Here is a 13,574-nt window from a genome sequence, read left to right as displayed (position 1 = left end):
ACTGCAATGGAGAAATGTAGTCCAGTTTGGTCCATCCACGTCAAGAGGATTTCAAGGGGAATTCCAAATGGACACTTTCCATATCTTTCCCACTTCTCAAGCAGTTGTTGAAGTAAACATGGAGCTAAACTGCTGAGCTGGTTGTTGGAGCAATGCTTTGGCTCTTCACAGAGAAATCAATAGATGGAAACCAGATGGATACAGACTTACTGGGACCAGCAGCTTTTGGTACAAACACATAAAGATGAGCAGCCTCTCTGGGTATGAACACTAATGGTTGGGGCTTTTTCTGATGAGTGGCAAGCCTGGGCACAGCTAAAGAGGAACCAGCACTCAAAAGCAACTGTGCTCAGCTCCTCTGAACTACAGATGCTCTTTTGGACAAAGTTCAATGCCCAAATGAACTTTGTGTCCTGTTTCTGATGGTTCCTAGGGAAAGCCCCCATGCTGGCTCCAGCACACGGATGTACTGCTTATCAATCAGAAAGCCCAGAATCCCACAATCTCCGTGAGGCAGTGAGGGGTGACCTCAACTGCTGGCTCCTAACACTGTAAATACAACTGAGCTTGTAAAGGCTAACATTTTTGGGATTTAGTGCAAAGGGAAGTCCAGGTAGGCGTCACTACAGAGCAACTAACAACCTGGAGCAGGTAAGAGTGGTGCCTTTCCATGCCTTCTGGAGCCTGTCCTGCAGTGCTGTCCCTTCTGTCCCCTCCCGAGTCCTCCACACAACTCTGGCATTGTGCTGCTGGGGTACTGAGTGGGGAGAAGGATTGCAGATCTTGGGAATGGCCCCACAGTGCTGGCCACCTCACCTGTTGTAACCTGTTGTGACCCAGCTGTTCCTGGATACACAGATCCACACTTTGTGATCCACAAAGTCACACTTTGTGGCTTCATGGTTCAGTAAAAAAACATTACCTATTGCAGCAGGCTTAACCACGATACTCCCTGATCACATTGGGATACCTTCCTATTTCTGTGTAAAGCAGCTTGAAGCTTACCTGAGAGCAGTGACTATATTTGCTCTTTTTGATTTTAATGTAAACACCAAAAGAGAAGCTCCATCCCATAACCTGAGCTTCTTCCCACCTTCAAATAACCATCCTCAGACTGCCCTGGGGCTGCTATCTGTCCCATCCATCTTACATCCACTTTGTGTAAAAGCTTTTAAGTTCTCTTCCACACTTAGTAATTCAAGGTAGAATTCATCACCAAGTCTTTAGCACTATCAATTTCCTCTCCAGAATAGCATGCCTACACGGTACAGAACTATCGTAACTATACACTAAAATCAGAACTGGGTTTAAGATTGAGCATACTACAGTAATTCTGAAAACTTGTTAGAAGAGAGAAGTCTGGAACAACAGAAAATGGGTATACTTACTAGGAAGATGAGAATATACTGGCAAAAAACACTTATACCTGGACTAGTTCTGCATGATTACAACAGAAGGATGGGTGAAGCCTCTACAGCAATTCTTCTATCAGAATGGAACTGAGGGGAAACAGTCCTGAGCATCTTGCTCAAGAATTTGTGCATGATCCAGCTCTTGGGGTTTGATAAAGAAGGCTATCTGAACACACAGCTCTCCTCTTTTTCTCACATCCCTTAGCCTGAAAACTAGTATAGCCTTTTGGTAAATAGAATCAAAGGTAGCCCTTGAAGATGAGAGAGGGAAGGTTGTTCAAGTATGAAAGAAGGGATAGGAGAGACAAGAGACCTGTTAGTTGTGGAGACGGTAATATCTGTGTCACAGTTTTCACTCACTTCCGAATTCTGGGTCAGTGCAAATATTTGTGAATTCAGGTACCTAATATGAAAGGCATTGCTTTTTAATAAAAGACAAAAAGGTCACGACTTAAAGCAGGATTTAACATCTGAGAATAAAGGCTGGTGAAGAAAGCTCCTCCATTCTGCCAGGCTGTTGGTTGTTCTCAAGAAATGGCATTTCTCCATATGCAAAATGAATGCTTAACATTCTGAAAAAAATACAGTAATTACACTTTATTAATGACAACTTACTCTTGAAAAGTATCTCATCATCTGCCTGTGGGGCTGCAGGGGGACCCAGAAAGCTCAAACCCCAGCTCTGTTTGCAGTGCACAGTTGCTGCATGCCCCGAGCAAGCATGTTCAGACCCAACCACAGCACCGGGAGGGTGCAGGAACCCGAACATGGACAAAGATGACAATCATCATGGAGCTGCTTTCCCCAGAAGAGCAGGTGCTTCTGGGCAATCTTCCAGCCCCATCAAAAACCAGGCACAAGGATCGTTCTAGCATTCAGCTGTGTACCATTTGTAGCACACAGAAATTAGGTACAACAGCTTTGAGAAGCTGGTGACTACTCCAGGCACATCTCCCCTGGGGCTGTCAGAAAAAGTCTAAGACAGCAGCATGGACAGAGTGGGAGGCCCCCCTCTTTGTATTTTTAATCAAAAACACAAAATCTTAAATCTTCCCATTCACCAGAAGAGCTTCATCAGCCAGTGTTTCCATCACCTCTCTGGTGATGTGAGATACAACTTTCAAGTCTTTGGTTTGGGGGAAGAAATGCTGAAGAGAATCCCAGAAAAACAAATAATGGGAGTATGAAGAAGCAGCTTCTGATCCAGGACAGAAACAGTGAGCAATCAGCCTAGCCATACGGCAGAGGAGAGCATATGGCATTCTCAGGAAAGCAGAGACTGTTCTTCGGCCCCAGCATAGAGGACACCACTGCAGCTTTGTTTGCCAAACTGAAATGTTCATGGTTGTAGGATGCTAAGAGTTTCTTTTCTAGCACATTTTTAATGGCTGTTTTTGAAACTGCTATTTGTAAGGAAAAACAAAAAACTGTTTGAAGTCAACTCCCAAGCCCCTGGGAGGCCACACAAATTTGTATTGGCAGATGTCATCGATGAGAATTTTTCCCTTCATTTTTACTGCTGCAGGCCTGGCCATCAACACAGAACACGTGGATCTTAAGTTCCCCTTTCAGTGGCTCTCAGCAGAGAAGAAAGATGCGTGATAAAGTTTGACATGTTCATTCTCTTATTCTTCCTCCTCTCCTTCATTAATTTGAAGCACATTTCCACTGAAGAAAGGTTTCAGGAACATAAAGGTTAGCTTTTTCATACCTGCCCCTCTGCTAAGGTCTCTGATCCTGAAGACTATAGAGTTCCCATCAAAGACTAAGTACAGCATGAAGACCTTCCTTTTGTCCCTAGTCATCGTGTGAGGTTAGGATGAAACACAACAGATCATAGCTGGTAGACAAGGACTGCATTAAAACTATTTTAAAACCTTTTTTTCCAAGAATACAACAATCAAACTATAAAATAATTGTCTTGAATAGTAACCATAAATTCAAATGAAGTAAAAATGCAAGGCATACAACTTTTACAATAATTTAAGAATATATAATAGTGCCATAACCTATCTAAACAGAATCACAAAACACTTCAAGTAAATTTTCATTTACAGTTCTCATGAAGCAAGTCACACAGCCTTTAATTACCTAGAAAAAATTACCCTGAAGAAGTCAAGACAAAAATCTCCAATATCACGGGAACAAAATCAGTGCAAAATCCAGGTCCTATTGAACCTGATGTAAACCTCCCACTGACTTCAATGCCTAAACCTGATTTTCATTTCCAGTCAAAAAAGCAAAATATTCTCAGATACTTAAATAGGAACTCAGCGAGTAATGACTAACCTTAATTTCACACACAGTGCATTTTGCTGGATGATCAGAGGAATCAATGATAGATGAAAAGCCAATCACACTATGTTGAAATACCAGCAACTTAGCAAACAGAGGAATACTCCAGCTTCACAAAGCATCTGCGTGTCTATCTACAATCTGTAATATATGATTACAATTGAACACAGGCATATCTGCTGATCCTCAAACCACTTAGTGGATTTGTTGCTGGCTGCACCTCATTATTTCAAATTTTCAACCATCTACAGAGACAGGCAAATACGAGACCATCCAAGTGAGCTTTTCCATGTACATCACAATTGAATCTGGATGTTAGAGCTCAGGCTGGAAGACAGACAGGATACGCCTTTGAAGCCACAAACACGAGTGGTTCAGAGAAAAATCTGGACATTCCTCCTTAGAGCATGAGATGTGAAGCAAGTACTTATCTCTGCAGGTGTCATTCCTGAGATCTTTCTTGGACTTGGGTCTGGCCTGCTGGGTTAGCAGACATCTCCTCTGTACTGCAGAGAGGACATAGCACAGGGCAGGCTGGACAAGGTGGGACTGGTTCCACCAGTACAACTAGCAAGGAAATGGGATTGCTGCAATGGAGCAGCATTGCACTTTTACAAGTAGGAATGCCCCATTTGAAAAGCTGGCCTAGGAACAGCCAGGAAGGCAGTGCAGGTTGCATTTTTTAATTCACATCTGGTACCAATGCAGTGGACCACCAAAGAAGAGTGATGAGAAAGAAAACTGAGGCTGGGCTTAGCACAGGGCTCAGCCCCTTAGCAGGGGAGACTGGGGAAAATTTTGCACGGGCAGATGTTCCCAGATAACTCTTTAGAAGTTGAAGAGTGTCAGGAGTAACAGCCTTTATTCTACTGCCTGCTGAGATGCCCAACCAAATGTGTCAGGGGAGGAGAGAGTAACATGAGTGGAAAGAAATTTAAGTGCTGTAGCAGTTATCTTCCAAAACAATCAAAGAAAGAACGTCTCTGTTCTTAAAACATGATCAAAGCACTTGTGAAGGTTACCAGGATGCTCTCAATATCCTTCTCATGTCTTTCTAGAGTGGGATGTGGGACAGCATTACTTTTCACTTGTAAACATCTCTGGTTTTAGATGGGTTGAATTATCTAGAGAAGGATAGGATTTCACTGCCATCCATGACACTAGTAAACTCTCTTGACTCTTTCAGCCTGAAATCAGTAACTTTAATATTTGGAAAACACGCTTTAGTGCTGTACTGTTGACTAGATTCATCCTTCAGCATGTCTACACCACAATACCTGTAAAGAGACAGGATGATGACTTGCCTGCTTGCTAGTCAGTTTCTGAGTCCTCCATTTCTTCTTGATCGGCTTCCTCTAACTGGAAAGTGATGTGACGCGAAGCCTGTTCCTCATCAGCAGGTTGGTCAGTCTCTTCATCTGCTTTGACTGCTTGGTCAGCAGCTTCTGTCTCAGCAGCTACCTGTGGTTCACTGTCTGTTGGCATGTGCTCCTCAGCAAGTGCCTCTATCTGATCAGGCAGAGGTTTCTGGCTAAACACATCTAAGCGTTTTTCAGTCACCGTACGAATCAATGCTGAAATAAAGAAAAGTATCATTAACAAACAGAGTAAAAAAAATACCGTAATTTGAAATGATTTATACATTGCTGACCTGTGAATTCTTGGGCAGAGGGAAAAAAAAAAAGAAAGAATGATAACAGTGAAAGAATGTGTGAATAAGAAAAATCATCCTTGCTGCTGTAGCCTAATTACAACCAAAGGTTTGCACTGAAAGCAGTGATTTGAAAGGGTTCACCTGGACTGCCTTGTACATCTCTTCATTGTTGTCTGGTCACTTTTGGAACAGGTCACCCTACAAGGTGAATTAGCCAGGTTGCATATCATGTGATATTTTTGGCAGAGGGAAATACTGGAACTGTGGGACTCATCAAAAAGACTTTCAATTTCTGAAAAGCAGCTGTAAAACATCTGTTCTTTATTATTTTTGTTGTTTTGCCTTTGTAAGTTTTTCTAAATATTGTACCTCTTCCAAACCAATGAAAACAACAATAATTCAACATTCACTTTGAAATATATCATTTAAATATGGTAAATAAGAAGGCCGATGATGGAGGAAGAGGGCTTTAGTATAGAAAATGGGACAACGTACCAAAAGATACAGATACCAGAAGAAGATTCCTTGCTAATTTTGGGGTTGAGTTTTGCATCACTTGAGAAGACAAACGTAGCCACCTTAGACCGTGGATGCTTCCCTTCCAATTCACAGGTTTTTTATTGGATGGTGACAAAATTAGCCATTTACATAGTTTCTAAATTCAAATAGCTTAAAAATATATCCTTAGAGAATTCTCCTATGCTTTTGCATAAGTGGAAGAAGCAGCCAGAATTTCAGCCGACGTTGTGCCTGCCTTTACAAAACTTGTTGGAGAAGGTAATCCACAGTTCCTTTTGCTGAGATAATGGCTTATTCAACGGTGCGTGTTTGGATATAAGCCAGGACACACAGTGGGCACACAGTGGGTAAACTAGCATAAATAGAGGCCGCCAGTATTACTTATTAGCCTGCTCTAATCATTCTGTGCATTTACAAATTAGTGCAAAACCCTGGTATCTGGCAGTAAAAATTAAAGATTTAACAAGAATATGATGGACAGTGGATGATCTGATGTTATATCCTACAGCAACATCTAATCAGTGGTCACATACAACACTTCTTGCTCAAAAGGAGAGAAAATTCCTTCCCTCAAGAAGAAATCCTTTAAGAAGTGGTTCTGAAGTGTCCACACCAGCACATATATCACATATATCAGTTATCTGAATTGGACCTAGAAAATACTGGGTCCTGGTTAAGCTGAAAATTAACCCAAAGGAAACAAACACAATTGTAATTCAAATCCACAATCACTGCTTGAGATAAAACTGCAAGAATGAATACGTAATGCATACACAAGAATGGATTTGGCCTGGTGGACACACATTAATCATAATGTTGTGCTTCTACAAAAGTCTTAGATTGTCCAGGTATTTCAGTGCAGCCTCTGAAGACTGACCAATAGAAGAACCCACGTGCTTAGTCCAAAATAGCCCAAAAGAAAGCAGAGAGTGGTATTTTAATCTGCTTCAAAAGCAAGGACTTGATTATTGATTGCTGGAGTAGTAAGCTCTTGTTCTGATGAAAAGTGCTGGTCACCTGACCTTTCTGTCATGCTGAAAGTATTGCATCTCCCAGCAGCAACACATATCAAACAATATAAAGCCAGCAGAGAGAGAAATTAGTGCAGCATGTTTGGCAATTCTAATACTTCAGGTGAGAATCAATCATTTAGTGGCTGCAGTAGTGATTTTCCCAACTTCAAAAACATTTTTAAATGTAAAAATAAATAAGTAGAAAACCCAAAAGCAAACATACGAAGACACTTGGACTTCTTGTTAAAATGACATCTGCTCACTTAGTCCATAATGAACATATACAAACATTCCATTTGTTTTGACTGGAGAAAAAACAATTACAAATAAGGAACCCAGATTAACTGATAACTTACAGTCAAGCATCACCCTTCCCAGAGTCTTCTTTTCTAGCGTTTCTTCCACTTCTGTCATCAGCCATGGCAGGAATTCTGTCTCAATGTCTGTAAGAATTTGGCAGAAAGAAAGCAAGAAAAAGCATCTGCTTATTAAGGATGAGCAACAGGATTCTGGGCTGTTTTTCATTTGCTGTGATCATTAAGGGATGAACAACCCTGCCAGAAGATACTTGCTTTGCAAGAGCCAGATGAAATCTCTCAGGATTTGTTAGGTGCCTTGTCTCCTGCCTCTTTTACTGAGATTCCTCATCATTATGGACCTGAACCAGAGTCCTCTCAACTTCACTGATTTTCAAAGGGGCTTGGCATCCCCAAAAGGCAAGCACACATGAGATGCACAGTAATGTTCTAGTTAGATGAAAATAAATACCCTGAGCAAGTCAGAAGAATAACATTTCCTGCTCTGCTTTCCAAGTACATCTGGCTTCTGGTCTGCTGAAAGCATTTGTTCTCTCTGACTAAAGAGCTCTTGCTTACTCCAATCATGCTTTTTATGTGTAACAGTCCCAAACCCTTCTTAGTTTGCAAAACACACTCAGTTTCTGCATTTGCCTTCTGACTCATTCTAGAGAGAGTATACCCATTCCCAAACTGGAGTCTGAGCACCTGTACAGGAACTGGATAAGTGGGGTGCATCAAAGTAACCCATAAGAAATGCTGCTGACTCCGAAAGCTTGAAAGTTGCTGATGTACAACTCTAAAATTATTTGCAGAGCTTAATTCTTATTGACCATTTTTTCCTTTGCTCCAGCAATCATTAACAAAGATTCAGAGTGACACACATATTTCTTCACTTATCCTATCAAAATACACTTAAAATGGTTTGGATCCCTCTCTCTTTCTTTCTCTGCCAGTCCTAACCAGCCATTTGTTTCTATCAAGATAAAAGCAGCTCTTCTCACTATAAGTAGAACTGTCAGCTCTTACATATTTTTGAACACTTGGTGCAGGTACCCAATGTTTGTATTAAAACTGTGAGTTTGAAAACTACCTCTGCAATCACAAATGTAAATGAATAAAGTATTTTTACATTATTCTAAATAATAAGACTATAAAGTGTGTTTATGGATGGTTTGACTTCTATATTACTCCATATACTAAAAAAATAAAGTACAAACCTCTTTCTATAGGATCATAGAAAAACCCACTCTCGTGAAGATTGTTGAAGACTGAGGGAATAAGATCAGCCAAGTAACGCTTAGCAAATGCCTGAGCTGCAATTTTCTCCATGGTCTCTTTCTCTTTCTGCAGCATTTGCATCTGCAGCTGTTTGCAGCGTTCCTGTCAAGACAATATTGCACTTCAATTTTCAGCCCCTTAGCTCTTTTGATCTAGATTTTGAAAAATCATCAGTGTGAAATTCATAAACAACAGAGATAATGAGAGTACCAATACTTAAAACTTCTGAGTGAGATGCCAGTATCTGTGGCCTCTAACTTCCACAAAAAACTCCCTGAATGCCTGAATCGTGGAGTACAAGGACTAGAGGAATCCTTTGATATAGCTTTTTTAATTTTGGCAAGTCTGTAAAAATAAGGGTCTTGTGGCTGGCTAAATGAAATCCTTCTCCGATACCTTATCATCAACCTTATCATCAAGCATCTTAACTGCTTGATTATTGCAGATAGAGCTGATTGATGCCCTTGGAATAAAGTGAGGTTGGGTGAAAATCTCATCAACTTTTCACTTTCTCAATTTTATATACTATTTGACATAAGAAAAAATTAAAATGTAGGTTGGTCCAGGAAAACAATAACAACATTAACATTATTAACCCAAATAAACAATTCAAGACTTGTCATTTCTATTTGTTTCTACTTGCTAGATACTACTAACATAGTTTTGTACTTGGAGATCTTGTGAGGTATGTGCATTCATACAATAGCACATGCGTGCTATGTGAAAGAACGCAAGGTGCTTCTCACTTTCAAGCACTCTGACTATTCATTTAGATATTATCATAATGAACAGGCTTGAGTTGAGTATTGAGGCTGCACAATACTGTCAGGTTTGGCCTCCTGATCAGGTGCCTGAGTTCACCAGGTCACTTGAGCATGACTGCTCTAATGAAACAGAACAGTGCAGAGCAGGCCCATGAGAGCAAGGTTCTGCATGAAGCTGCATGGCACCAAAATGCTTTCAGGAACACCAAACTTGGCAATACCCTTCTGCCCCCATTCAGCTTATTTCAGAGCTCACCCTTCAGTACTGGACATAGTGAGCACTCATACAGGCCTGTTTTACACAAAAATCAGACTTACCTTCTCCTCTCTGTATCGCCTGTCTTGCTCTTCCAGGCGCTGGACCTCAGCCAGCTCTGCATTGCGCAGTTCTGCATAGGCACGCTGATGTGCCCACAGCCTGGCCAACTCTTCTTCCTCCATGACTTCCAGCAAAGCTTGCTCAATGGTTTTCCCAATCAGCACTTCCAGGATTGGCTTGACTTCAATGTCAAAGTCAAAGAGCTGAGGATGAGAGTGGGTGAAACAGAAATAAATGATCCCTTACCACGATCCCTCTCAACATCTTGGCAAGGAACAAAGGAGGATGATCAAAACACCTCGCAGAAAGAGGTGATGAAAAGTGGAGGTAGGGATCCAGCGTCATCTAAGACAGGAAGCGTAAATGCTGCTGGGGTTTAAGTGATGAGTGGGCTGGAGTAACTCTGCTAAAGACACTTAAGACACTGTTAGGGAGAAGCAGAGCACTCACCCGGACCCTTCTGCTGCTCCCTTCTGTGTTTCCAGCCCCTCTCTGGCTGGATACTATTTCCACAGAGGAGAACATTTCTCAGTATTGTGGTTTTTAGCCGAAAGCAGCAGAACCTGTGTTCGTTCCTCAGTTTTGCATGGTTTCTTTTGCATGTTCTATAAGAAGTTCCTTTCTGGTTTTGTCTCAAATTTGTTTGATATAGGAAATATGTTTTACCACTACTTGTGGATGTGACTTTGCTTCATACCTCTCCTTCTTCTATTTGTGTGGCCACATCTCTTCCCGTTTTGGCTGGCACAAAGAAAGGAGTGGGAGGTCTGTCCAAAAATGCATCTGTTTGACACTCCACATCAACCTCTATTATCCGGTCACTTATCTCTTCCAAATACAGCTCTAGAAATAAAACACAAGGAATGCTCTACGTTGGATTCTTTTTTATATTATTCCTCAGCTATTCCTGATTACTGTACTGGGTGAACTATATACAAAGAATGCTGCAAAGTTGTTTCTGTGAAGTTACCAAAAAAAAAAAAACAAAAAACAAAACCAAATGCAAATTAACACACACACAAAAAAAGCCCTCAAAACAGTTTGATACATAACAGTTCTTGGAAATTACTCCTAAACCCATTCACCCGGTTTCTAAAGAGACTCTACACCATTTTCAGTCCACCTTGCAGAATAAACAATTCTTGGTAGAGGTAATGAGATGGTAGTTTCAAAAATGGACAATGATTATACTACTAACCTACTAACCATCTACTCACCATTAATAGTAATAAAGCCATAGATTTTTCTCCATTGCATAGAGAAGACTGGATCTCCAGAACACTGGACCTGATGGATTTTTTAAAAATGACTCTCCTTCCGGGCCAACTGGAAGTAGCTTTGAGGTAAACAAATATATATAGCGCCATGTGCTTGACTTGAATTATATGTCTGTTTCCCACTGTAGAAATTAACAGCCTAGCACAGAAAAGAAAGTCTGGGGAATACTTAAGATTATCAGCACTAAAAGACGGGGAGAAAGAGAAACTGCCTCCTTCTGTGCCTAACAGAATTTCAATGGTGAAAAGTCACTGTACATTGGAGGAAGGTTCAGTTGTGCTGTGGCACAGAGAATGCTCACAAAATCAAAGCCCACATCTGATTAGCATGTACCACAGCTGCTTTCCCAGTTTATAAGACAGTCTGAAATGCTTTTCTGAAGGGCACAGCAATATATTGTGCTCACCCCATGATTGCCCCCTGCCAAATGTTTGATACAAATAAATTGTTTGCTCACAAATAGGGCAGTGTCCTGTTTTAAATCAGGGCCACTGCCCATTCTTCTTTCCCTTCCTCTTAGTAATTTCTAATACTAGTGTTACTAGGAGAAAACACCTTTATTTGAGGCATACATCAAACTTCTCTGATGATACTGGAAAAGGAAAAAATAAATGAAGTTGTCTAGTCTTGACTAGTGTTCAAGAATGTGCACTGAGAATTGAAAAACATACATTCCTTAAAAAAAAAAAAGTCACTCTCATTAGCCACATTTATTAGTAATTAAATAGAAGTAAAAACAGGGTGTTTATAGTGGAAAGGATTAGAGAACCTTACCCTTAATTGATTCTACCAATTGAATCATCACTTTAGCAAGTTTTTGTTCTCAGATGAATTTTTTTTTTAATTATCCTTTACCTGTCTGCACATGAACGTGCTCTCTGCCTTCCACAGGCTCAGGTGTTCTTAGCTGTATTTGCTCTTCTGCTCTCTTTCTAGCCAATGCTTTCCTCCGTGCTTCTCTCTGCCTCTGAATCTCAAATACACTGGGATGATGGATACACTGGATGGGGTGAACAATGAAATAAATAAGAAAAACACCACCATGCACTTGGAAATAGTATTAATTTCTCTTGCAGTAGAAGCCTGTTGTTGTTTTTAACATTACAAATCTAGTATTTCAGATTTACTTCTCAGTTTAGACTGATTCTAAATTGTCAGTTTTCTTAAAGACTAGGGCATGAAACTAACAAGATGTACTGGATACCAACAGGTGTACTTTAATGGCACCTCACACTAAGACACAACAAGATAAAGCATATTAAAATGGCTTATTCTCATTCAGCTACGAGCTTCCAGGTGAAGCTTTAAGAAAGTGAAATGGACTTCCCCAACACAGGAACGATGTGGAGCTTCTGGAGAGGGTCCAGAGGAAGGCCATGAAGATAATTAGAGGGCTAGAGCACCCTACTAAGACAGACTAAAGGAACTGGGCTTGTTCAGCCTGGAAAAGGGAAGGCTGTGGGGAGACCTCATTGCAACCTTCCGATATTTGAAAGGAGTTTATAAACGTGAGGGAAATCAACATTTTACATGGGTAGATACTGACAGGACAAGGAGGAACGGTTTTAAACTAAAGGAAGAGAGATTTAGATTAGATGTCATGGGGAAGTTTTGTTTTTTTTTTTACTGAGAGAGTGGTGACAACAGACTGCCCAGGGAGGCTGTGGCTGCCTCATCCTCTGAGGTGTTCAAGGCCAGGTTGGATGGGGCTCTGGGGAATCAGATCTAGTACCTGGTCTAGCGGTTGGCTACCCCATCTGTGGCAGAGGGTTTGGGACTTCTGTAATAGTATGACTTCAGTCCAGTTATTGCAATATCAACAGAATTGTTTGTTAGATTAAAAAAATCTAGAAACCTTATTGCTTTTGAAGCAAAAGACATTCACGCTACTAAATTCAGCGCTTTGTGGGCTGGAAGGAAAATACCTTTTGAACTTCATAAGCAGAACACGTGAAAATAGCTGTTTGAAACAACTAAGAAATAACACAAAGCTATTCCAACACAATTGCTTTTAAGAACCGACTGCTTTGAATTCTCTACACAAAGCACCAATGTAGAAATAATCTCTGAAAATCACAGAATCATTAAAGTTGAAAAGGATGATCATTTATCCGACCGTCAGCCCATCCCTCCACACCCACTGACCGCATCCCTCAGCGCCACATCCACACGGCTCTTGAGCACCTCCCGGGACGGTGACCGCACCGCCTCTCTGAGCAGCCCGTGCCACTGCCTCACTGCTCTTTCTGAAAACAAACGTTTCCTAATACCCTCCCTGGCACGGGAAACTAAGGCGCTGCTTCCCAACGCAGCTGTGGGACGATGCCCGCGGAGAACTTACCATCGGCACGGCCTGACGGGCGTACGTGTTGCCGCGCACCACTCTCCTGTCGTACATCAGGTTGGCCCAGCGAGCGGCCTCCTTCACCCTGCAACACCAAGAGCCCGCGGCTGCGGTGAGGGCGGCGCAACCTCCAACTACAGCCCCGAGGGCCCCAAGCCCCGGGGCTCCCCCCACCCCGGGAAGGGCGGCCAGCTAGAGGCACTCACGGCTCGTCGGCCTCCAGCGGTGCTCGGTACTTGGGGCGGGCGGGCACGGCGCGGGGAGGGCTGCAGTAGGTGTAGGGCAAGGCGGAGGCCGCCGGCGGCGGCGGGCGCAGCGCTGGCAGCATGGCGGTGGGCGCTGGGGGCTCCCGCTCGCACAGCGGCGCGGCTGTAACGCGCCCAGGCAACCGTCTCTAGG

General features: G+C 42.0%; 2 protein-coding genes across 3 annotated transcripts in view; both read right to left on the bottom strand.

The window, feature by feature from the left end:
- Positions 1–5,066, bottom strand: part of PLAGL1 (PLAG1 like zinc finger 1) — a 53,764-nt gene extending 48,698 nt beyond the window's left edge. Inside the window, exon 1 of the mRNA XM_090135686.1 lies at positions 5,012–5,066. The gene's annotated coding sequence lies outside the window, so the exon portion shown is untranslated. The remainder of the gene's footprint in view (positions 1–5,011) is intronic.
- On the bottom strand, positions 1,864–13,574 carry RSPH3 (radial spoke head 3). 2 transcript variants are annotated; one of them, XM_031611407.2, is made up of 9 exons: positions 13,382–13,574; positions 13,173–13,260; positions 11,687–11,831; positions 10,251–10,396; positions 9,553–9,756; positions 8,410–8,572; positions 7,250–7,336; positions 5,012–5,281; positions 1,864–1,984 (listed from the first exon to the last, which is right to left on the bottom strand). In XM_031611407.2, exons 1-8 carry the CDS (start codon positions 13,501–13,503, stop codon positions 5,019–5,021), a joined length of 1,218 nt encoding a protein of 405 aa, XP_031467267.2. In that variant the 5' UTR covers positions 13,504–13,574; the 3' UTR covers positions 1,864–1,984; positions 5,012–5,018. The 2 variants fall into 2 exon arrangements, with proteins under 2 accessions (XP_031467267.2, XP_031467258.2); XM_031611398.2 differs by lacking the exon at positions 1,864–1,984 and having other exon boundaries at positions 4,895–5,281.

This window comes from Phasianus colchicus, chromosome 2 (genome assembly GCF_987193195.1).
Source record: "Phasianus colchicus chromosome 2, bPhaCol1.hap1.1, whole genome shotgun sequence".
In the NCBI taxonomy this organism is placed as follows: Eukaryota; Metazoa; Chordata; class Aves; order Galliformes; family Phasianidae; genus Phasianus; species Phasianus colchicus.
The sequence above is the reverse complement of the archived record's forward strand: the minus strand, read 5'-3'. Positions and strand labels throughout refer to the sequence as shown.